The sequence below is a fragment of the Python bivittatus genome, unplaced genomic scaffold (genome assembly GCF_059951505.1).
Source record: "Python bivittatus isolate LINGU-HERP-01145 unplaced genomic scaffold, Pbiv_v1 ctg000190_np1212, whole genome shotgun sequence".
In the NCBI taxonomy this organism is placed as follows: domain Eukaryota; kingdom Metazoa; phylum Chordata; class Lepidosauria; order Squamata; family Pythonidae; genus Python; species Python bivittatus.
Genome location: NW_028277042.1, coordinates 10,755,277 through 10,780,293, shown reverse-complemented (window position 1 = coordinate 10,780,293; position 25,017 = coordinate 10,755,277). Strand labels below are relative to the sequence as shown.

Below are 25,017 nucleotides of genomic sequence, written 5' to 3'. Positions count from 1 at the left end.
CCCTTAAAAAGCATTCCAGAGTTGAACTACTGAACATAGCACTAGATCTGGGGGCTCCATTTGGTATAGGATTAACACTAAATCAGCAATCTCTAGAAAATGAGGGTTTTATTACACTTAATAAACCATAATTTGGGGGGGGGTATTTTCTTTTTCCCGTGTCATTGTCTCTCTCCAACTTGACGTCCTCTGGATGTGATGACTGTTCATGCTCCGTCATCCCAGGACAATATACCAGATGTAGCAAAATTCCTCTCTATGAGGAATGATAGTTTGGCAAAACTATCTATGATAGTTTGGCAAAACCCAAATACCATCCGTGGCAGTGATGCTGTTGAAGGGGACACATCACCTCTTCCTTTGCGTTTGAGTCAGGATAGACATCTGCCTGATCTCACTGATGCCTCCTCCCATGTTCAGAAATGGTCTTTATGGGCATCATTGAGTTCTACAGTTGTCCGGGGCTGGAAAAAGCCAGAAACCTGCTGGCCTTAGAATTAGAATTTTCTGCTGTGTCTCCACGCTCATTGAAAACCAAACGTCTCTTGAAGCAAAACACCAAGAACTGGCATTCACCAGCTGTGCAAGGCTCAGCATCAGCCAAGGCCCAGAGAGTCATTGCGGGACAATGGAACTGCTCCAGTATTGGACTGGGGAGACTGCACAGCCTCGCAGGCTTGTGGCAAGAAGAGGAGAAACCCCTGCCTAGGGCACCCAAGCTCTGCAAAGGAACCGGTCATGAATGCAGTCTGGAGGGCCTGTGCCTGGCACCAGCAAGCCAGCTGCCCCCTTGTTCCTCTTTCTGAGCAAGAAGGCACAGCTGTTCGCCTTGCCCCCCTGCCAGTCTGAATAGTTGCCAGGGATTATTGCTCGGCCCCATCACCCTGGGCAGCCCTAGGGGGATGATGGGCACCGTAGTACAATTCCAGGAAGGAGCAGAATGGAGCGGTTTCGGGGGAGAAGGCGGTGAGTCTGGCGGCTTTGATGGAGCTGGAGAGCCAGCTGTGCGCTCGCTACGCTGACCCGCGGTCAAACCCCTTTGGCTTGTTCTCGGACCCCCGAAACAGAAACCCAACCACTGGGCTCGCTGGCGGGGCTGAGCCCAGAAGCGACCCGGCGGCCTCCGCCCGCTCTTCGAATCCCGCTGGCCGCTCCGGAGCTGAGTCCGCACGTGCTGGGCGCGCGCAACAGGCTCGGCTCGGGGCTCCTCGCGCCTGGCGAACGGGCCGGGCCGGGCCGGGCCGCCTTGCCTCCCTCCGCAACCCGCGGCCAAGCGGAACGGGCAACGAAGGCCAGCCAGCCCTACCCAGGGGCGGAGACGGCCGTCCTCCTTCGGGGGCGGGCGGGATCGCCGGCCACCGCCCCGGAACTGCCGAGAGCCGAGCGGGAGAAGGACGGGCAGCCAAGCTGGGAAGGCGGCGGCGGCGGCGGCGGCAATTGCGGCGCGCTCGCTCGCGTCCTCCTGCGCTCTTGCCATCCCCGCGCGAGGCTCCGGATCGCCAAGGGGCGCCCGCCGTCCTCTCCGCGGGAGCCGGCTCGGAGACGCCTCTTTCGGGCCGGGCCGGGCGCCGCTGGGCCGCTGCGGCTGCTTCATCCCCGCCCCGAGTCCGGGGACGGATGGACGGCGGAAGCCCAAGCTAAGAGGCGGAGGTGGAAGCGAAGGCGCCCTCTCCCCGGGAGCGGGGCGACTCGGCAGCTGCTGGCGGACGAGTAAGCGGGCTTCGCGATTTTCGGCTGGCGCGGAGCGGAGTCGCGGCGCTCCTTCCTTTCCAAAGTTTCGGGAAAAGTGGGGTGGGTTTCCGGGCCCTGGCCCGGTCTGGTTTCACTCCGAAGTTGTCTTTTCCGGGGGACGATGCGGAATGATAAACAAAAGAGGAATAAGCCGCCTTGCTAACTCAGCTTTCCTTCGACCCGAAACAGCTTGTTTCCACCCTCCCCTGAAACCCTGTAAGGTAGGCTGAGCTGAGCTGGAAGCGGGACGTGCCGTCCTTCTTGATGGAGGCCTGCCGGGGCTGAGACCTCTCCCTGGCTTCGCAGGGGGCTCGGACCCAGCTGGGTCACTCTGCGTCCGGGCGCTTGCAGGATCAAAAGAGGAGCCAAAAGGTGCTGGGGTGGGGGAGTTTTGAGCGGGGGGCGGGTGATCGGAGGGGCTGCATCAACCGGTGCCAGGATTCAGACCCGGAATTAAGTTGTGTCTCGCCCTCAGTAGGCGCTTGGTCATGTGCAAAGTCCTCTTGGTGGAATAGCACAAGCAGGCCAGCTGTCCATCGAATTAAGAGGAAGTGCTTTGAATCATCCAAGTGACAAACCTCTAATTTTAAACATTAGGTGAGGACTAGTTCCTAGAATTAGGTTCATTTCTAGTTAAGTCTCCACTCCTCCAACTAATAGACACTCTGCAGTGGCTCCTGTCAGACTGATGTGATTTTAAGTTACTTTCCTCCTCCTCTCTCCCACGTCTGCTTGCTTGCTAAACAAAGTTCAGGAAGCAAGCAGGCAATGATGGTCTGCAGCAAGCTGTGCAGCATTTCAAATTTGATTCTGAAAGGGTCATTTGAAGCACACCAAGACACAAAGATTCTACTCGTCTGTAACTTTTTAAAGCGGCTGAGTCTTTTCCTAGGATTGGGCCTCTTACGGCAGAGAAGGCTTGACCGTTCCTCTCCTTGAGGCCCACTTTGGTCAGGCAAAGGGAAGATAACACCAATTACAAGTAGTCCTCGTTTAGTGACCACAATTGGGGCTGGCAACTTGGTTGTTAAGCAAAGCAATCACTAAGTGAAACCGCAGCTGTGCTTATGCCCTTGCTTCAGCTTTCCTTTGCTTTACAGACCTGTGAAGGTCGTAAATGCGAGGATTGGTCGCAAAGTTACTTTTTATCACCGTCGTAACTGAACAGTCACTAAAGGAGGGCTACCTGTATACACTGAGGCTGCTCTGCTTTTCCTTTGCAGGTGATGGGGTTGGAGACAATCTGCATAACATGTTACACTACACATTATTATTATTATTATTATTATTACTACTACTACTACTACACATTACACAGACGTGCAAGTCTTTTTCAGTTCAGTTTGCAAGTTCATATTTCAAGCTCAAGTTTCAGGGTGGTTAAGTGCCTAGCTTCAAGCTGGCGCACAGAGCAAGCCAGCATGCAGTCTGTGAGTCAGTTTCCCATGTGTGTCAGTTGCACAAATGCCCTGTTTTGTGTATAGGTGCAAAAGCAGTTGTGTTTTGCCTGTGTGTTATCAGATATCCTGGCAATAAACTTTTCTGTAGCCTGCACCGGATTATTCCTTCTTGACCCCTCTTATGGTTACTTGATGATGGGTGTCTGAATGCTTTTTCAGGAACTACCTGCAGGTGGGACCAGAGGCGGGGAGAACCATGCCACCTTCCAAAGATGTTGTCAAAATTGCTGTGCAAATGATGGGTGCCATTCCCCAGCTCATAGAACTGAATCAGGTATGTTTTTGACCAGTTTGCACACTCTCCTTTGAAGAGGTGCTCCAGCACAGAAGTGCCCGATTTTATTTCCCATGCACAAGGTCTGCCCAAGGGTTAACTCATGTTGAAACCTTCACGTGCTGTTTATGTTTAATTACAGGCTAAGCCTTTGTCAGCCGTTGTGAAAGAAGTCTGCGAAGTGTGAGTAGCTGTTCTTTTTTGCTATTCTTTTTTACTTTCCTTGTAGCAGGTCAGCTCAGGCAGCAAGAAGCGTGCTGCTGATTCCTAGAACAGTTCCAGATAGACGTTAGTGCCTCCCAGATGTTTGCAAAAACGTATTATATTTTTCCACAGCTGCTTTAAATAATAACTTAAATACGTTTTTTCAGGGGCTCTGTCTGCTTTCTGCCTTTAGTTTTGTTCTGTACTTCAGCTTTCTTGAATCTGATGTAGAATTCCCTTTTTTTATTTTAAACAAACACAATTCTAGCTGTCACTGCTAGAGTCAGTTGTAAAGACATGTTTGAAAGTAGGTGAGTGGTGTCTGTTGAACATTTCACTGAAAAAACATTTTTAGAGATCTTTGGTGAGGGCCCTATGCTTTTCATAAGCAGAAAAGATTAATATCTTTATGGTACCGAATCTTTTGGGGATAGATTCTAGTCCATTACATCCATGCCATAATCCATTAATTTGTTCTTAAGAAACCAGACTGTTTTTGCTGCTACAGAATAACACAAACATCTTGTACCATTGTCCAACAGAACTGGTTGATTTCGTCTACTGTTAGCAAAGCTTACATATATTTGGCGAAATGTTTGGGCATTTACACTGAAATATGTACAATGTCTTTCCATGCATTTATGTTGATCATAATATTCCGCTATCTTGAAACAGAATTTAATGTTGAAAATCAAAACAAATTAGTTCAGTTTGCTTATGATTCCAAATATTCCTTTAAAAAGTAAATAGGTTTTGTTCACCTTGATACTGTTGTTTTCAAATGGTTAAAAAACGGATGTGTAATTAAAATAAGTTGACTAGCATCCAAATAATTTATCCAATCAACTTACATTTTCATAAATTACCTAAATGTTGTAGTTTTGAAAAAACAAACATTTTTTATTACGCTCAGCTCAGGCAGTTCACATAACAGGGAAGAGGGTAAGTCCATGTAACTGAGAAGATGGGTCTTGCCTTCTCCATATTTTAGAAGCCCATCAACTAAAAATAACCAACTCACCAAGAAATCACTTTTGCTGAACCAATTTTTTTTTTTAAATCAAACTTGCCTGAAAGGAAGACAAGGTTCAGTTCAGAATGATCATTGGGAATTTGAAGGATGATCTTAACATTTGAAGAATGGAGGTAGACCCTGTTGAAAGAAAGAGGCACGGTTTCTTCTGTCTCACTGAGAATGAAGCTCTTTTAACTTGTTTGGAGTCTCTAGATCAATGAGGCTCCCCAACTACTGACAGCAGGCATTTTTCTAGATTCTGGCTCTTAATGTGATAGAAGCCACAGCAGTGGCTTCACTTTTCCTGTCCTCTTCGCTACCCTTCACCCTCACCTTCTCTCATCTTCTCTTCCACCATCACTTTGTGTTGGAATTAGGGGTGTATACTTGTCCATATAAGAGAGGGTGGTTTGTGTCTGTGAAAGAGGATGGGTTGTGTACGTATGTGCAAGGGAGGGAAGAATCGATTTTACAAATTGGTGCCTCATTGTAAAAGAAGTGAAGGTTAATTGGTAGTTAATTCAGTTAGTATGAGGAATTAGTTTGTCCCGACTACACTGTTTTTTTATATAACTTTATTAAAATTTTTAAGAAGAAAGGTAAAATAGGTAAAAAAGAACTAATCTTTAGAATAAAGAAAAGAGAGAAGAAAATAAAGGAGAAGAAGACAAAGCCAAAAGTGCAGGAAAAAAAAAGAAAGAAAATATGAAGAAGTAAGTTCCAATTTTATTTACAGCAGTTATAGGGATACATGTAAATTAACCTCTTACTCTCTGGTTACAACACAATTTACATTTTTTTCCATAATCTATTTTTTTTTCTAATCATCAGAACCATATATTATAACTTCATTTTTTTCTGTTTCACACAAAAAGTCTATAAGGGGTTTCCAGTCAGCATTAAACTTAGGTAATGTCTTTTCTCTAATCAAAGCTGTCAACTTCGCCATTTTCACCATCCATTCCTCCATTGAGGATAATGTCAAGTCTTTCCACTTTTGTGCACCTAATAGTCTCACTGCAGGTATCATGTATAACTGACCATCTCTTTTTTGGGGTGTGACTTCTGGTTTGTGCACACGCATACATGGACTTGGGTGCCACGTGCACACGTTCATGGAGGTTGGGAAAAGTCTTTAGGAATTGGTAAGTTGAGGTTGAAAAAGATATGACACAGAATGTTGGTATCTGTGTATGTGTGTGTGTGTGTAATACACACACTCACAGAGTTTTCTCCTTAATTCCTTCCCCCTTTTTTTGAGGACTCTCTTCAGTTGAGGGTCATGTTCCTTTCAGGTAAATACAGAATTTTATTAAACTGTAGAAAACTCTGGTCAGTTTCCTTAGCTGAGTAGCAGAGGAAGCATTCTGTGTGATTCAGACAAAGATGTCTCCTTAGACATCTGGTTTCTCTCCTGGGAGGTGGAGATACACCCCCGATTGTTTCGGGATCTCTGCCCGGGCAGAACTCTGACTGGGTTCTCTAACACAGGTGGAACCTGAATAATTCTGAGCGCTACGCTCTGCAGTATGTGGATGGCCAGCAAGCCTACATCACGGAATTGGTGAGTGCATTTGAGAAAGCGTCTAATAGACCAGCATTGTGTTTAAAAAGGGCATGCAAGGAAGGTTGTAGGCTGGCAAAAAAAAAAAAAAAAAGGATGGAAACTGAGTGATTAGCATAAGTAAAACAACTTTTTCTGTCTCTCATTTTTCAGCTTTCCTAGCAGGCTAGTTAAAATGTTTGCAAGATAGAAATTTGGAAGATTGACTTAAACGTTTTTCCCCAGTTCCTCTTTGGCTGCTTTTATCCACTGTTCTGAGTGCAAGATTTTGATTGTGCAATTATTTTCTTGTGCTGTTTTGTTAGAACCGTGGAGAGATTAAGAACGGGAGCATCCTGCAGTTGACAACTGCTCCGGTAGGTCCCACTGTAAATTAGAAAGCATTCTGAATTGTTTCTCTGCTCAAAGACCATGTTCTTCCTACAGTGCATAAAGGCACTTGCTCAAAGACCATATCTATTCTATAACCCGCAGATTCCAAGCATGTTGTCTCTGCATGCTTTTTCTCTTATTTTCATACTGGATTTTTGTCATCTTGCAAATACTGCATTCTGATCATTACAACAAAACCAGATAACCACGTTGCATCCTCCTGGCTACTCCAGTTTGCTCATTTACACACTCCATTAGGATGATGGTGATGCACTTTTTTAGCCAGTGCAGGAGACTTGGAACATTTTAAGGCAGTGTTGTAGAATACTTCCACATGAGACTTTTTTGTGTAATCATGTAGTTTCCTCCATAGATTTTCATTTATTTATTTATTTGTAATGGTTGGGTGGTGAAAGTTGATGGTCAAAGGTCATTGATCTTCTATCATTCCCGTGATAGCCCTTACACATTTTCCTACTGCTTCTTTCCTCCTTACTTGTAGGAAATCCATAGAGAAGTAAACATGGAATTATATCAGTTCTGTTTGATTGTGTTTTGTGTTTGCTACTCTGGCTGAATTTCACTATCCTTACTATTATGATTCCAGTGATTATCAGGAAAATATTTATGTGCCCACTGAGTGCAGAAGCAATGAGATAGGCTGCAGTGGTGTTCCTTTTGAAGTTTTAACACAGCTTTCCTCAACTAGACCCCTCCAGTTGTGTTCCTTGGGAATTTAAGAGTTGCCCTCCCCACACATCTGGACAATGGGAAATCATGGAAGCTGTGCTAATGCTGTAACTTTTGCTGTTGCCTTGAGTCATTTCTTCTTGTTGTTTTCTTGTAAAGCACACTGATGCAAATGCTAAACTTATCTGCCATCCTACTATTCCGCATAATGTGTTATACATATATATAGTAAGAGATTGTGCTGAGATTGAGAGAGGAAATGAGGAAGAGGATCTATAGACACAATCAGCAGATAAGAGAGGCTGTTACAGGCTTATCACAGAAAGGGATTTTTAGCCCAACATGCAAACAAATTGGGAAAAAGAAATTCAGAAGCTTCAGAGAGACTCAACCCTAATGAACTCACTAATAAAGGAGGGCTGGGGGATTCCTATCTCACTTCTCAAGCTTTTGTAGTCTGGGCCTTAATTCTTGGTGTTAAAACTCAGTTAAAGAAAGTCCATGTGAATCTTGCTTCCTTGATTGTGCTCTATAATTAACAGAGGGGATAAGTTATTAAGGGGATAAATACTCTTTTATTGGTACTAGTACTATTGCTGGTCATTGGATCAGCAAGGATTTTGACCCTGTGGGGAGAACAGAACTATTTCTCTCTTTCTCCATACCATGTGCCATTTTAGAAACCTTTGTAAATTGCCTTAGCGGGTTTTTTTTATCTCAATGCCATAAAATAGCCACCGGTATTTTAGCTCCTCCTTAAAGCAGAAAGGCCCTAAAGTTTGATAGGTTTTGCTCTTCCTCTTCTGAACCTGTTCCTTTTTGAACTCGGTGACCAGAACTGTATGTAACAATATTCCAGGTGTGGCTACATCATCAACTTTGACCCCCAAATATCTCCTTGGCAGGATCAAGAGGCAGCAAAACTTCATGGGGGTATTCAAAGCAACAGTGTGGATGTGAAGACTGACTCTTTGAAGAAGCTGGCAAGCCTTTCCCGGGATGTGGCATTTGCACAGGAATTTATTAGCAGGAATGGCCTTAATCAGCTCTTCCTGATTGTGGAAGAAGATAATAAGTGAGTCTCTTCAGGGCAAAAGGGTGCTTCACAAACACAGCTGATTTTGGCCTGAGTTTCCTTTCTCATCTCTTTCAAAGAGATCTTCTGCAGCAACTCAGCTAGCTATGGGGTGGACAACTATGGCATGTGGACTGAATATGGCCTCCTACAATGCCCTTATGTGCACTTTGCCAGTGAAATATGACAGTGACTCCCATTTTAAGAGCACCAGTGTTTTTAAGGCTGACCTTAATGGGGAACACACTTTTCTGAAGGAAGGCAAATGCCCAAAAAATGTTTTAGGCCTCCTTTGGCTCAGTCTACATTTTTAATGTTAGGCCTCGCTTTCTGTCGCTGTGCCACCTTCAGCCAATAAAACTTGCCCATCGCTGAACTAGCCTGTCCAGTTTAGTTCCAAGGAACAGGCAGTAACCCCAAATGTGTTTAGAGAACTTTGTACATTTTAACCCTCCCTTTCAGTCTGCGTGGTTCTCCGTTCGTTTCTCCTGTTTTCTCTTCATAATGACCCTGCGAAGTCATCAATTAGTAATCATAAACTGTAGGGATTCAACTGTCCGTTGTGACCAGAGTGAGTTTTAAATATAACAAACAGACGTTCCTCGACAACATTATCGTGGTTGCAATTGAGGTTTTCCTAGGAAGATTCTACACCATCTTCTTCTGCTTCCTTGGCCTTTTTTTTTCTGGGAAGTTGGCTTTTATAGAAACATTTTCTTTTTCTTCTTCTTCTTTCTTCTTCCTTCTCTCTCCTCCTAGGTTCCTCTAATGCATCCTTCCTATGGTTTCTGGGTTTGAGTCTGCCACCTGCTCTTACCCTGTTTGCTGTCTGTTACTCCAGTACAGGGGAGATTCTGGCGTATGCCCTGAAGGCCTTTGTGGAGCTGATGGAACATGATTTTGTTTCCTGGGAGACCCTCAGCCCCACCTTCATCAAAAAGGTAAGGGTCACCACTCGGAAGCAGGACCTGTTCTGCCAGAGCATCTAGGTTCTAGACTTCTGCTCAGGAGATGACAAGAACTTAGTGGAGTTGGAAACAGAGGTAGGCAAACCAGAGTTCATGGACCTCTCATTTTGTGTCCATAGGCTCCTGACACACACACACTGTCAGGCCCAGCCCAAGAACAACGGTGAAACAGTTTAGTCGAGTACAGTTCCTTTATTTGCTTACACCTTATAGACAGAATCTTGCCAGACTCAATCTATACTACAGCAACTGGTGGATATATCCTGGGAGATTCTAGGGAGTGGCTGTCCTGAACCTCTTTCTCTTCTCACGCTCCCCCTGCAGACTGTGTTGCCTCTTGCCTCCTCCCCCCTCCTGGAATACGCCCCCTCCCTCCTGACAGCCTTGATCTCCCACATCACTCTCCTCCTCATAGATACATCCCCCCCCCACACACACCTTCTCCCTTTTCTTCCTATCTCTCTTTCTCCTTTTAAAATGAGTGAACAAGAAGTTAGTGTATTGCAAAACCTATGTCTTTAGCATCATATTTATTTTCAAGAATGCCTCTGAGTCACAACTAGGAACAGTGGCTGGCTACATCCACGTATCTGTCGGCTTACCTTCTAATCTACCCAATAATCAAACTTGCTGAGGCGATTACAAAGTGGGTTGTAATATTAGGCATTTCTAAACACACTGAAAAAGTATAATAAAAACAATAAAATAAGTAGCACAGGAAAGCTTTTTTAAAAGCTCTACTATTTCAGTGCAAAATGGTCACTTAGAGTCAAATTGTACAACATTTGAAAAAGGCCAAGGTATTTTACTTTAATTTTATCACTATTATATGTTAATATTTTTTTTGCTTGCATTATCACTGTTGTGTGGTTTTTATTCATGTTTGTTAAATGCATTAATATTGTTTTTAAAAATTATGAGAAAGGCTTGGGAGAAAAAAAGAGTATCTTTGGCTGACGCCAGAAAGACTTTAATACGGGAAGCGATGGGGGACCCCACAGGAAGACCCTAGGCATATATGGATCTCCTTCCAGTAATTGAGGAGGTTTACTTTAGCAAGGATCTGAGCGCTTTATCAAATTCTGGAATAATTAACTTGATATTTTGCAGAGTCAATTCAACGGGAGCCAAGAGGAAATTGCGTATTTCCAGAAGTACATCTGATTTTCAGGATTGTATAGTTTGCTGAGAAATTCTGAGTATTCACAGGCTCTGCACTGCTAAAAGCTTAAGAACCAAGATTGCAGTGGCTTCAAGCCAAGATAAAGAATTTTTCATAACTGTTTGTCCATGTGACTGACCACTTAGTTTGTACAAATACTGCCCGGGAGAGTGCAGTATTTTAGTGCCAGCCATGTTAGAAAGCTACAGCTCTGTGGTTGTAAAGAAGGAAGGAATCAGAGCAATTAAGTGAACTGAGATTTTGATCTCTCTTGGTCGTCTAATTATCTGAAACCCTCTTCTTTGGCTGTAGATCGTGAGTTACATCAATATCATCCCCCTGGATGCTTCCATCCAGCAGATTTCCCTGGCCATCTTGGAGAACATGGTGCCCACCAGCCGGGCTCTTTTTGAGCTGGTCAAGCAACAGGTGACCCTGGACCGCCTCATTGCTCTCCTGCAAGTGTAAGCATAGGATAACCAGTAAGGAGCAGCTTTTGGGCAGTCCAACCTTCAGGAAACCCACAAGCCATGGAGTTTGGAAATGGTTCTGCTGTTTCCCATCAGGAGCTCTCATTTACTGGGACAGGGGAATCCAGTAAAAGGTTGCAGACTGGAATGCTGCTTTTCAAGATTGCAGCCGCGATGTTCCATCCTTCTGCCTATAGAGAGGGATGCCAATGAAATATCAACTTCTGTCAGTTGCCTCCAGCTCTTTTGTGATCATCCCAGTCTCTCCAGATGAGGTGTTTTTTCCCTCATCGCTTCTTTGTGGGAGTTGTATCTCCCAGCACTGGGATTCCCACCGGCTGTGCTGATCCCTTTCTCATGGGTGGGTGGAGATGATTTTATGGCCCTCCCAGCTTCAGGATGCTACCTTGGAAAATAGGGGATCTCTTTCGCGATCACACTGAGAATCCTTGGTGAGGATCATGGAAGTTGTGGGGAGATCCAAGCCCTTTTGGTATTGGAAGGAGCCTAATTCTTGGGTTTTTTTCCTCTCTATTAGAATGAACACGCAGCTGCAACTCAAAGCTATGGCCCTTCTGATTGCTCTCCTCCTCAATGCCGGCGAGGCAGAAAGAAGGGTAAGGTGGATGTTTTAAATCTTACGCCTTTAGATGTACCCTGGTGGGTAAAAAGTGTAAGCTTGCACACCCAGTCTACAAGAGAAGGATGGTATGATAGAATGTAGGATTGTCTCATTGCCTCCTATCCATTTCTAGGACATGATGGACTATCTAGGGGAGAAGAACCTCAGGCAATTTATCCACAAGGTGAGCATGGAGGTGTCATCTATTTCCTTCTCCTAGGCTTCTTTGCTCCCTCACACCTTGGCTGCCGAGTCTAACTTTCAGAGGGTCTCTTCGCTCTGTCCTCTCCCGCAGCTTCTTGGCCTAATGCTTTCACCTCAGTGGACAGGCACGTTTGTCCTTGCTGAACCCCACTTTAGGAAATGGGATGTTTGTTCCCAAGGGGAATGATGGGGCAGTGTTAGCGACTGGCTGATAGCCTCCATTGTGCCTCCCTTGGACTCCTCTCCAGAACATTGTCCATGCCTCAGATCCAATTGCGGATGAGATGGCTCACTACCTCTACGTCCTGCAGTCCCTCACACTGAACCTTCTGGAGCGTCGGATGAGGACCCCAATGGATCCCTATTCTCAGGTCAGTTCCCTTTTCTTGAGTCCCTCTCCTGCTTTCTCAATGTATTGGGTGGCAGCTTCCCCCTTCCTCAGCCAACCAGAAAGTCTGATTCTTTTCTGTGTACAGGAACAACGGGATCTCCTCCAGTCTTTGCGCCATGCTGCCTTTGTGTCTGAGAACGAGTCTTCCACTGGCAGCTATAACACTGAGCGTCGACACTCTCTTTGTGCCAAGGAGTTCCGCAAGCTGGGCTTCGTGGTGAGTTCTGCCCAGACTCTTTGAAGCTGCTCAGATGCAAGAGGGGAGTTTTCATTGAGAGCACCACCAGGACCAGACAGCCTTTTAGTGGCCAAGAGCTACAGATAGTGGGCAGACTTTGGTGAAAAAGTGAGCAGAGCCATGATGGGGAAATAGTGGGCTGGGCTAAGGGATTTATATAAAGGTCCATAAACACCCAACCACCAATATTGGGTTGCAAGTCCTGCTGCATTTTTCCAGAACATTGAAGAAGAAATCTAAGGGTCATATAACTGTATTGTAGGGATGCAGGCTGACCCATTTTTTTCTGGCCTGGATCTCTAAGCACAGGCCAGGACTTGGCCTGGCCATTGTTCATGTCCCTTATATCCATAAAGTTGTTCCAGAGCCTAATCAGAAATAAAAAAAGAGTATTTGGAGCCAGCAATCTAGCAGTTACTTCTGCCTGAACTTGGTAAGGAAAACATGACCCATCTTATACTTTGTTGAGGGCTAGAGAATCTGGAGCTCTCAACAATATAAAGAGGCCTGGATAGGCCTCTAATTCCAACCAGGTATTTGGACATGCAACTTTTTAAAGAATAGCTAGTTTTTCTATCAGGAAAAAAAGTAGTTTTGCACCGTAGTCATTTGAACATGGTGCAAATGTATTCCTTAATACGGAAAATATAGGTGCTCTTCCAGCCACATATGTTTGTTCAGCCAAAACCCTTTACAAGCAAGAAGGATTGAGTACGTGTTTTTTGAAATGTTGTGGAATTATTGATTTCAAAGCCATGGAAACAGGAATTGTATCCTGTATGAATTTTCCTGTTTCAGAATAACAGTAACCCTGCATTGGATCTGCACCGGACCCCCCCAGGGCTGCTTGCACTGGACAGCATGGTCTATTTCTCCAGGCATTTCCCAAATGCCTACAGCAGGGTAAGCAACGGGTGTTCTCTTTGTAAGGCTGCTCCTTTGCCTGATTGCTGCTTCCTTCCTGGATTTCTGCTCTAAGAGTAAGAGGCTCTGAGATTAACTAGTATGATTTGCACTCATAGTAGGTCTGTTTTTTGAGCTTACCCGAAGCATTAGCCTTCTTCAACTTTTACAACTTCCAGTGTATTGGAACTGCAACTCCCAGAATTCCTTGCCAATATTCCCCTTGGGAATTCTGGGAGTTGCAATTTCAAGACAACTGGAAAGCATCCAGATGGAGAAGGTTGAGATGTTAAACTAAACACTGGGTTGGTTTGCATGACATTTTTTATGGGATAATAGTTAACTTTCTCCATACCAATAGCTCAACCTGGAGATGATCTATCTATGTGGTTGCAAAGAGTCCACACAGACACATTATTGGTACATAATCAATACTGATAGACTCATTATCTTGGCATGGATCTATATGGGGCCAAAATAACACCATTCACACACAAAAGAGAAGTATTGTATGTGCAAGATAGCAAAGTTAAAAATGGGATACAGCAGTCACTGTCAATTTTAGTAACCGTCTGGAATCAATAAGATTTTTACCTATCTGTGGGAAGCCAGCAGAGAGATGGAAATCCATAGCTTCTGCTTTTGTGCAGAAGATTGCAGCTGAAAGCTGGGAAAGCAAGCCTAGATCCTCTGTTGGTCAAGTTGATAGACTGAGTCTATCAACCAAGTAGAAAGTAGTCTATGTTCCTATGATCATGCTGTCTCATTTGTTCCAAATCTATACTCTGTCATTGGGTGACACCTTTGTTAGGACCAATCAACATGGCACCAAAGAAACTTGAAGTCTTCATCTTCATAACTCATTGTCAGAGATGACAGAAAGGAGATGGACAAGTTCTAAGGTTTAAAATCGGTTCTCAAGATAGTGGTTGTAGACTGAATGCATTCAGTAATGGAAACCATGATCATTGCCAGAATACATCCAGTGGGTTCTAATACTGACCCTCTTTTCTTAGTTTATTCTTGAGAATAGCAGCCGAGAAGATAAACATGAATGCCCATTTGCTCGGAGTAGCATCCAACTTTCCTTTATGCTGTGTGAGATTCTTCATGTAGGGGAGACATGTGAGTATTCCCTTTGCTTCTAGTCATCCAGAATGTTTTGGCACTGTGGTCCCACCAGGGTCTTCTATAGTATGTCAAGAGGAGATGAGATAACATAGTAGGTTTCCTGTTTCTTACCCTAGGGAAGTCATCCTGTTGAGTAAAACAGGGGTGGGCAGGAAGTAGTTTTGGATCTATTAGCAGTTCTCGGGGTAATTTGGGAATGAGAAGAAGCACTAGTGAATTGGTAAGGGCTGGATAACTGTATGTATTCTTCCGTGCTCTCCATATTTATGTATTGATCTGTTTTTAGAATTATACATGTTAATTGAAAACTGCTTTGTAATCTCACAGTACAGCTATTATAGTTTTTTGAAAGTAAACATGTTTTTGTTGTGTTATTTTTTTTAAGGGCTTTTGCCAATTGGATTCCTTCCTCCTCTAGGATAACAGCAGCAAAAATGACTTCTTTCATCCTAAAATTTTGCTTGTTTGTTAATATTAAAAACCATGGGGTGAAAACAAGGAGTAGTTATCTGTACAAAAGAAGGTGAGGGACATCCAGGGATTGTGATAATTCCCTTATTGCAGGTTCGGAGACAGCCCAGGCCTTCTACCCCATGTTCTTTGGCCAAGAACACTTCTTTGAGGAGCTCTTCTGTATTTGCATCCAGCTGTTGAACAAAACCTGGAAGGAGATGCGAGCTACTCAGGAAGATTTTGACAAGGTAAGGCCCAGATGTGGATTCCAGTGAGCTCTAAAAGGGATACAGTTGGCTGATACATTCTTGAACTGCTCAGTTTTTCAGTACTGGGGATTTAATGTTTTCTTTTTCTTTCTAAGTTGCATTGTGTGTCAGTGTGAACTGGGCTGAAAGAGAGGTGTGGTAGAACAGTGGCATTCATTGGGGTCTCTGGTCTACCTGACTATCTTGGGGGTGATTTTAAAAAATGAGAAGATGAGAAGCTGCCAAGCGAACTGCCAGCTTTCCAGGATCGGCCCCACAGCCTTTCATAGCATGTAAATCTAATTGGTGGCCACCTATCTAGGTAAAAAGACAGAGGCTAGGAAGATATGAGGCCTCTTGGAGGATGGGCTTCTGGGAAGCAACTTCACACATTAGTCCTTTTGCGAATAAGATTTTGTGATCTCTACTACAGCAGTCCCTTTTTAAACACACACACACACACACACACAACCCTGGAGTCAGTTTTGCGAGAGTGTGTACAGCAGGCTTTCAACATTCCAGATATTCTTACTGGCATAAAAAGGTTGCCTGGTCTGTGCCTTCTCACATGGGCATGGAAAAATTAGATCAGAAGGAGTGGGCAGTGCTGGGATCCCATGTTGGGTGCTGCCTCTACAGAGCAGCTCTGTGGCCTTCCGGAAGTCTAGAAGCTGTCAACTTTCTGGATAGTGCCGAATTTGGTTTGATTTGATTGAAATGGATTATGCAGATGGAATTGGAACATGCCTCCCCAAAAATAAGTGAGAAACTGAACGGTGTTCTTTTTCCATAAACTTGCAGGACTGCATCCAATAGCATGTGTTCTCTATATAAAAGAAATCAGGAACCAGGGGAATGGGGATGGTATTAATAGTAATAGATCTACTGGACTTGTAATGCAAAGCAAATGCTTCTGCGCATGAATTACTAGGAAGCCAGAAAGTCTAGTCACTTAACTACAGTGGTTAATTAGCCATAATTGTGGCACATGTTAGCCAAAATTGGGGAAAGAGAGAAAGGGGACATGCAATTTTGACTGACAGCCCTGTAGTCCAGCGATGCCCTTCCTTTTCGCAATGGGCCCTTCTCTATGATTGCTGAACACTGATAACACCCTTTCTCGTCATTTCAAGGTGGGGGATACATTAAAAAAAAGCAGTGTGAGATCCAAGTTGTATCACAGTTAAATAAAAAGGACAGCCCCCGCCTTCCGCACCTCCCTATGCCCCAAAGTAGCCCTCCCCAGTCTGCAGCCCTGATCTCCCCAGATAAAATGCAGTCCCCAGCCACCAAAAGCTTGCCCACCCCATGTTAATCTTTGCCCCGTAGTTTGCATGTTGGAGGGACCTTCGCAAGCGTTTTTTGTTATGAGATGGAGGTGCAGGGGACACACCTGTGCAGGTAACTCTCTGGATCTTCCCCCAGGTGATGCAAGTGGTTCGGGAGCAGATCACCCGGACCCTGGCCTTGAAGCCCACATCGCTGGAACTCTTCAAGAGCCGAGTGAACTCCCTCAACTACAGTGAGATCCTGCGTCTCCGGCAGACAGAACGCATGCATCAGGAGGAAATTCTACCTGTCCCGGTCCTGTGAGTAAGGAGGCCTCCAGCTGTATCCCTGACAGATGTGTGTGTGAGAGAGGGAGGGAGGGAGGGAGAGAGGGAGGGAGACATACACCCATAGAACATGTAGGACTGAACTCTATTCGAGCATTTCCTGCCATCATGCAAAGAGGAACCATTGAGTTGTTTCCATGGACCGTGGACTTCACCTTATCAGAGATGGTCACCCATTGAGATAGCAGATACCCCTCAGTTGCAGGAAGGATTTTATGCTGTGTCAAATGTTGCTCTTTCTTCTTTGGTTTCACTCTGTTTTTCATCCCAATTAATCAACCTGTTTTTTGTTATGGTGATTTGTTATCTTTATTAGATTGCATTTGTCAGTTTGGATAGGTGCTTGCCTTTTGATACTTTCCCAGAATCTTTTCAAGGAAGGGCACTAAGTTGCATTTTAAATAAAGGAGACAGTGATTATTTTAATTCATTCTAGATAGCTTAATGCTCTGCCCTGGGTTGTGTACTTATTAGTTGAAACATAGTATAAAAAGAAAGCAGTATAAAACAAAACAGCCCAGTAAGACAAAATTATTCAGGAATAACAGCAGTGTATAAAAATCAGGAAGAGTAACAGCAGTAAAGCAGCCTTGTTCTAAAAACACGGGCATCTGTTACTGTTTGCATTTTAATGGATTCGTTTTCATCGTCCGTATTTTTGGGGTTTTTTTCTTTGTGGTGCTTGTTTTAAAAAGAAAGCTACATAGAGTATCCAGTGTGAACTGAAAGATGGGATGTTAAGGTGGGGTATAAATCAACGAAATAAGTAATGTTCCTGGAAGAACAAGATACCTGGCATCCAGAGGAACAAGAGTGTAGGCGTCGGGGATATTTTCCTTCTGATTCTTGGTGCCCAGCGCAGAGGCCTTCGCTCTTCTTGGCCATGCTGACTCTGAAATCTGGGAGTTGAAATCTGGGATCTATCGGATCTGGGGCACCAGTTTTAGAAAAAGCCCTTCATGGCAAAAAATTTTTTCAATGCCTTTGGAGGGTCACCTAGCCCAGGTTACAAAGGGCTGTGCTTCATTTCCTGCTTGCTTTCGCCCCAGGGAATTGAGAGAGCGGTTGAAACCTGAACTCATCAAGTTGATCGAGCAGCAGAGACTCCTGCATCTTTGCGAAGGGACCCTTTTCCGCAAAATTAGCAGCCGCCGTCGGCAAGGTAAAGCGCGAGGGGATGAATCGAGAAGAAACATGGGCCTTGAATATGACCGTGGTGGTTATTTAAGGAGAGCAACCCAGGGGGGCTTATATTTCCATGCTGGTTGAATTACATCACATCAGAGAGCCAAAGTTGGAAGTTGGGTGGGGTGTAGATGACCGTTTTCCCCTCCCAGTTGTCTAGCTTGCCAGCACCAGCCCTGAATCTGCAAGCTATTCCCAGAATCTTGCTCCAGAACTCACAGGGGAACTCTGCTCCTCGGTTGGGTATCACTCTAGGACTTTTAGCCAAGCTCTTCTGTTCCCAAATGCACTAAATATGGTACAGATAAGTCTGTCAATGGCTGTTTTACTCAAAGCCGGCCAAGATTCAGGTTCTACTTGATTTTTATCTGCTTTGTTCTCAATTCCTTTTTATGATAGGAAGCATCTGCTTATCTAGAGCTTTTCAGAAGTATTTTTAGGACTTCATGTTCTGAAGCATTGTTGGAAAATCAGTTGGGGGGGGAGGAGGGTGCTGCAGTTCAGTGCTTTGTTTGGAAAGGTGCCCATCTAGGGGGAAAAAAAAAGTTGGGGTAGCCAGCATCATGGGAGGAGCCAGGGAGTAACCAGGAGGAAGTAATCTCATTGGGTTGCCCTGATAAATTGGTATTTGTAATGGTCTGTGGAAATGATCTTGGGAGACAGGAAGAAGAGCCACAGCCTAGACAACTGTCATGCAAAAGGGATCTCAGCCCACAGAAGGAAAAGGGGCATGGGAAGCATTTCAGAAGGGACCCTCCCTAGTTTTCTGGAAAGTAAAAGTAAAGGAGGGTAGAAGTGCTTTTAGACTTGCAAGACTGATGTCAGCCCTTTGAGGTAGTCCAGATGGGAAGCACAGACCACAAGTACTAACACTGCCTTTACTGTAAGGCTACAGTAACAGAACCTTGCGAGAGATGGTGGGATCCATTGGCATTTGAAGATGGAGAAATCTGTTACAGGACTTGTGCTCTCAGACTTCTGAATCTGAGTTTGTTTTTCTCCTCTTTGGCAGATAAGCTCTGGTACTGCCGCCTTTCTCCCAATCACAAATTTCTCCATTATGGAGATGTTGAAGAAGGTGTTGAAAACCCACCAATAGAGGGCCTGCAGGAGAAAGGTTTGTGACAAATCCCCATCTTTGTAGGCTTATTTATCTCACGTTTACTCCCCAGGATGGTTAGCAAGGCTACTTGCTTTCCCTATGGCACCAACGGGGGCGGGGGGGAAGGTGGGAGTGGAAGGATTGGGTAAGGTGTGTTCAGTTGCAGTTTGCTCACTAAGTGCTTTCCTGATTAAGATCTTGTTCACTTATTGAGATCAGAGTAGCTCGACAGCAGTGTTTTTCAAACTTGGCAACTTTAAGATGGGTAGACTTCGACTCCCAGAATTCTCCAGCCAGCTGGCTGGAGTTCCACATGCCTTGATGTTGCCAAACTTTAAAAATACTGTTTTACAGTGTTCCCCACAAAGTCTGGCCCAGTTGGTGTGCAATGCTACCAAAAATCAAGTAATAAGATAAAGAAATAGGAAACTGGCATGCTGCAAGTAATATGCTACCTCCAGCATCTTCTTTGGACCTTATATGTTTTTTTAGAAAATAAAAATGATGGATAACCTACTGCCTTTTTTGGGGAGGGGAATGATGCCCACCAGTTTAAAATAAAAACTGATGGGGGGCAGGAAGTTTTCTCCTGACTGGCCATCTCCTGGTAAGAGCCATCTGGTGAGAGGACCCATGACATGCTTCCAAATTTGGTTGGTGTCCGCCAGTGCCAAAAAGTCTTTTTTTTCTCTGTGGCTTCAAAACCCCGGGCCAAATCTTTTGTATGAACCCACCTGTGCTGTGAAGTCTTTTGTTCTGTCCTGTAATCCTTCACAGAAGCAAATCAGAAGGTGAAATTGGCTTTGTTTACCCTTGTACCTTGCTTCCTCTGCCCTTCTGCTTCTCCGTCACTGATTGAGCAGAAAATAACCAGATGAAGCACCAGCTGCCATTCCTTCTCTCACCATTACATGATACCAGGAACTGGGACTTAAAACTAGAATTTGCTAGACAAGCCACAGCAGGAAATGAAGACTTGGGGGAAACTCCAAACTTCAGGGACTATGCTTACACAGCATCTCCAGCATCTTGTGGCTACTGAATTAACCCCTTTTTTTGTTTTTAATGGGCTTGGTAAGTGTGCTCTTGGAAGGCAACCAGAATACCTGCCTTTAACTCATGGATTTCTTAGATTTGAGGTTTTCATCTCTCTCATTGGGAATCTTCTTGGATCTAGGTAGGCTTTAACCTGCAAACGTCTTTTCTCTCCAGTTTCCGTGGCAGACATGAAAGCATTGCTTGTTGGCCGGGAGTGCCCCCACACCAAAGAAAAGAGTTCGGGCAAGCAGAACAAGGTCAGCATCGGTCTCATCTGTGCTGTCAGGATCTCCCCCACTTAAATCCCTTGCATCCCCCCCCAAAAAAAAGGACTGAGAAATTGGCCCTGCATATTCAAACAGGTGCTGGGGACTTCGTATAGCTTGCAGCCATTGGATAGTATCCTCTTCCTAGACCAAGGATTGTTCCTGCTGTTATATGATGATGTTGTTTGCCCCGGTAGTATTTTCTCTTTTGACGAAGGAAGGGTGGATAGGCAACTATCATAAATAAATGACTCAGTAGCTAAGTATTTCCCATTCTTTAGCGTTCCTGTAATTTGGAGGAGTTGGTGATGAGTCTAAGGCCCAGAACTGCAGAAATCTGGATAGGACACAGCCACTATGTCTGCTCTAACAGGATTTGACACACTATATTGAATGGAAAGATCCCTCATTTCTCATCAGCAGGAAAGTAGCACATCTACCCATTGATAAATAGCTCTCAGAAAGTTGTGTGAGGAAATCAGAAAAGGGACCTCAGCTAACAATAGAATAACAACAGACCCTGCCTTACACGTGGCTTTGTATCCTAGGTTCCTGGCGATCCCCGTGTAAGTCAACCAAGAGGTTGATTAGCAATATGATGACTGGATTCTTTGAATATACTAAATCTGGGTCAACAAAACACAGTTGTTGTGTTCATGTGTACTCAAATAGACCATAAAGACCTTAATGTGGCATATGGTACTCACAATGTACTAAGAAAGTGCCTGAGTTCCTGTCACATATTGACTCACAAATGACCCAATTCCAATTATTTCACTCTGCCAGCAGCTTAAAATGAGTACTGGAGTCCTTCCGTTATTCATCCTGCCCTCTCTCCTAAAACTCGTTTCTCAATTCTAGGATCTTCTTGACCTTGCATTTTCCATAAGTTACGATGTTGGAGAGCATCTGAATTTCATTGCGTCCACGCGTTATGAGGTGAGTTGCTGGGTTATAAAGAGAGCTGCTACAAATTCTGTGTGCTAAGCGTCAAATGAGAAGATAGCTTTGGGACAGTCTGCATTCTGCAGCTGAAATAAGGTGCAGATATGTCTAAACTTTGTGGTACACTCATTCTTGTGGTTAGTTTTGTCTTGTTTCAAAGTTTGAAAAACAAGTTGACTTTGACCTTATAAAGAGGCAGGAATATTCCCCCTTCTGGGAATATACAGGTAGTCTTTGATTTATGACCATTTGTTCAGCATCCGTTCAAAGTTATGGCGGTGCTGAGTGAAAGGACTTAAGACTGGTCCCTGAAGTTACAGCCGTTGCAGCGCCCCTGCAGTCATGTGGTCAAAATTCAGGCACTTGGCAGCCTGCCTGCGCTTAGAACCACAGGGGCACTTCAACTTAGCTAACGACTGGCGGAATTTGCTTAATGACTTGAATGAGGAGTGTCAGGATTGCCATTGCTAAGCAATGCAGTTATGTGATGTCTTGCTTTATGACTGCATAGCTTAGTGATGGAAATTCCAGTCCCAATTGTGGTTGTAAGTTGAGGACTACCTGTACAGTCAAGAGAAGACTGTGGAGGTAACTTGTGGTACAGGAAAGGGTTCGATTCTTTTAGCGTGCTGAAAATTGCGTCTTCACCCCTCAGCTTTGCATTTTTTTCAGATATGTTCTGGTTTTTACTCCTGACTGACTACGTTTTGCACCTGGCATGAGGCCATACTTGGCTTGTTTGATCTTGTATTCTATGGAACTTGCTGATGGTGGTTTGCCAGCTATAGCTGAGAGCTTTGCAAGATACACAAACCAGCTAACTATGGCTTGATCAGCAATCTTGTTTATGCCAACAGAAGCTTAGAAAGCTGTGCAAATCAAGCCAGCTGTGATGCACCTATTAAACCATGGTGAAACAATGCTTTGTGTGAGTCAGGTCACTGTAGCCCCTGGTTTCTTCCCTTTAAGAAAAATGTCTGTCTATTTCAGTGTATAGGCTGAAGGTTGGGAATGATTGATGAGACCCAAAAATGCTTTGTCCTTGTTCCCCAGTTCTGTTTGTGGACTGATGGACTGAATGTGCTTCTTGGTCGAGAGATGGTCAGCGAAAGGACGCAGAGCGACCTGGATATCTTGCTGTCTATGGAGCTCAAATTGCGATTGTTGGATCTGGAGAACATTGCCATCCCAGATGCCCCACCCGACATTCCAAAGCCTCCCAGCAACTTAAATTTCTGCTATGACTTTACCCATATCGAACAGTAAGGGCTGTCTTTTCTCCTTAGCACACAGTGCCCCAAAGCAGGATCTGCACAGCACGTACACTGCTTTACAAATTCACCGGCTTGGTTGTTTGGATCAGCCCGAAAGCCAGATCAGGAACATGGCATGGGTTCTCTGCTTTCATCTCACGTGCCAATGGCTTCCTCTGTTTCCACCTTTCACCCAAGTAGCATTTACTGTGACATCAAAGTCGGGCAAACCACAGATAACCAATCCAGTTCAAACCACATATCAAAGTGCGGTTTGAAGATGAGCAATGACCACAGATTACCTAATTCAGACATCGCAGCAAGTGAAGCGAGGCAAGGAGGAAGGAGTATGTCGGCTTTGTTCAGTCTTCTCAACCGGGCATTGGTTGAGTGTGTTTTTTCACTTTAAATCCTAGAAAATCAGTTATTTTAACAAACGTTTGCGGGTGCCCATTTACATTGCTTTCTTCCATCTAAGGTGCCATCAAAATTTGGAACAGGAATTGCTTTGTCAGGGAGAGGGGTAAGTGGGCAAATAGGCCTTAAGAACAGAAACTGAGCAGTGTGGAAAGAAAACAGAGAAATGAACAGCCACCCACTCACCAGGATATTTGTCTCTATGAGCTAGCATCTGCAACCGGCGTTAGAAAGTTACCCATAAAACACACACACACAAAACCCACAAGGGAATTTGCTTTCTACACAGGTTGCTTTGTGCCTCATTCTGTGATCTTTAGTATAATCCTAAAATGGCAGTCACATAGATGCCCAATAGCTCTTCCGACACGATTCATGCCACAAGCTGCCTCAAGCACACGACTGCCCTAGCTGTTGCATATGGCACAAGCTAGAATTCCTGTTGCTGCCTGTGTGAAAACTGGAGGAGTGGGCTGGCGGCGCGTCAGAACAGACAAAAGAGGCAGAGTCCTGTTTCTCATCAAGCTGAGCCTTGACCTCAGTCCCCGTGAAAACAGGTTGCTGTTGGCTTCAGCTGCCTGAAACAATATGCTTCATAAGGGCAGCCTGGTTGTTGGGTAAGAATGAGCTTTATTGGTTGGTTTCTGGCTCACAAACAGGTCTCTGTGTTCTCCGTTAGCCATCATTTTTTCACATTTTTTGGTTTGGAATTGCACTTCCCCAGGAATTGCACAGGCCAATTGGGGGTGGCAGTGGGCTTCTTCCAATGCTTTCCTTAGGAAGAAAGGAATTGAGGCAGTCTAGTCCCTTCTCCAACCCTCCCTAAGCTTTTGTAGTTTGAATGCTGTCAAATGCTTGCTCTGCCTTTTGGTACGTTTTGCACTTTACAAAATTGCCCCTTTTGCTCTGCAAGAACAGGAGACGGCACAGCCGTGGCTCCGGTCTTCCTAAGCAAAGGGAGGCATCTGTTCAAACTTGGAGCACAATTAGCTTTCTGGGATGAGTGGGTTTTTTTTTTTTTCCTTGTTTCTGTGACTGTTTGCAAGCACGACGTACGGTACAGGGAGAGATTCCCGACGATCTCTCTTTCAAGAACGCTTCAGTAAAATGCATCCAAAGGTATGGTTTGAAAAATCCTTTTAGGGTATAGTCCTTGGTACATAACAGTCAGTACTGTTGCTTCTGAACCATACTCTCAGTTCTGCTCCAACAACAGCTGAATTCTGGATGTGCCATAAAACGAGCAATCCATATTTTTTAAATTGCTTTTCCTTATACTTTTTATTCTGCTTGGCCTTGGCCGTTGTAAGCTGTTTAAGGACCAAAGCCTTGCATTGTGCAAGACTGTAAGGAGAGGGGGGCGATGTCACGTTGCCTCAAGCCAGGGATTCATCTAGACCAGTGTTTCTCAACCTTGGCAACTTTAAGATATGGGGACTTCAACTCCCAGAATTCCCCAGCCACCCATGAGGCTGAGAAACACTGATCTAGACAATCTCAGCCTGATCCTATAATTTTCTTGATGTACCAAGGATTGGAGCCTGCAACCTTTAACTGACCAAGGGCAAGAGCACTTCAGCACAACAGTAGATTGTGACAAAAAGATTACAGGGAATGGCTTCTTTTCATAGTTAACCTCCTTTGTTTGTCTCTGTTAGCTATTTTGAAAGCACACATGGCTGTTCTTTACTGTTTTCATGTACATTCTGTGTATGTATCACAGATTTTTTTTCCCTCACCCCACAACAGACATGGGGTCCATTGCACTGGATCAATAATTTCCTTTTTCCCCCCCCTCATCTCTTTGCCTATGATTTAGTCTTGCACCATGGAAACTGTTCACTGGTTAAGAACAAACCTTCTCTGTTTCAATAACTGCAGAAAAGGGGTCCCTGGGCATCCCCCAATTTTCTTCTTGCTCAGATGATTCTACTGTAACAAATTCACTGTGGTACTGCCTTTGGCATAGAAGCCATTAATCATTAAAAAAAGAAAAAAGGACGAACTCTCTTTGTGGCTT

At 44.5% G+C, this 25,017-nt stretch overlaps 1 protein-coding gene across 1 annotated transcript; it reads left to right on the top strand.

Moving 5' to 3' along the window:
• The first annotated feature begins 1,370 nt into the window (after positions 1 to 1,370).
• Positions 1,371 to 25,002, top strand: ELMO3 (engulfment and cell motility 3). The gene is made up of 21 exons (XM_007421070.3): positions 1,371 to 1,710; positions 3,351 to 3,465; positions 3,608 to 3,648; positions 6,176 to 6,248; positions 6,554 to 6,604; positions 8,216 to 8,385; positions 9,227 to 9,326; positions 10,828 to 10,979; positions 11,524 to 11,602; positions 11,741 to 11,791; positions 12,060 to 12,182; positions 12,288 to 12,419; positions 13,239 to 13,343; positions 14,360 to 14,468; positions 15,039 to 15,175; positions 16,601 to 16,764; positions 17,841 to 17,953; positions 18,989 to 19,093; positions 20,291 to 20,373; positions 21,244 to 21,321; positions 22,381 to 25,002. The coding sequence occupies exons 2-21, from the start codon at positions 3,388 to 3,390 to the stop codon at positions 22,591 to 22,593; spliced, it is 2,157 nt and encodes a 718-aa protein (XP_007421132.1). The 5' UTR covers positions 1,371 to 1,710; positions 3,351 to 3,387; the 3' UTR covers positions 22,594 to 25,002.
• The last annotated feature ends 15 nt before the right edge of the window (positions 25,003 to 25,017 follow it).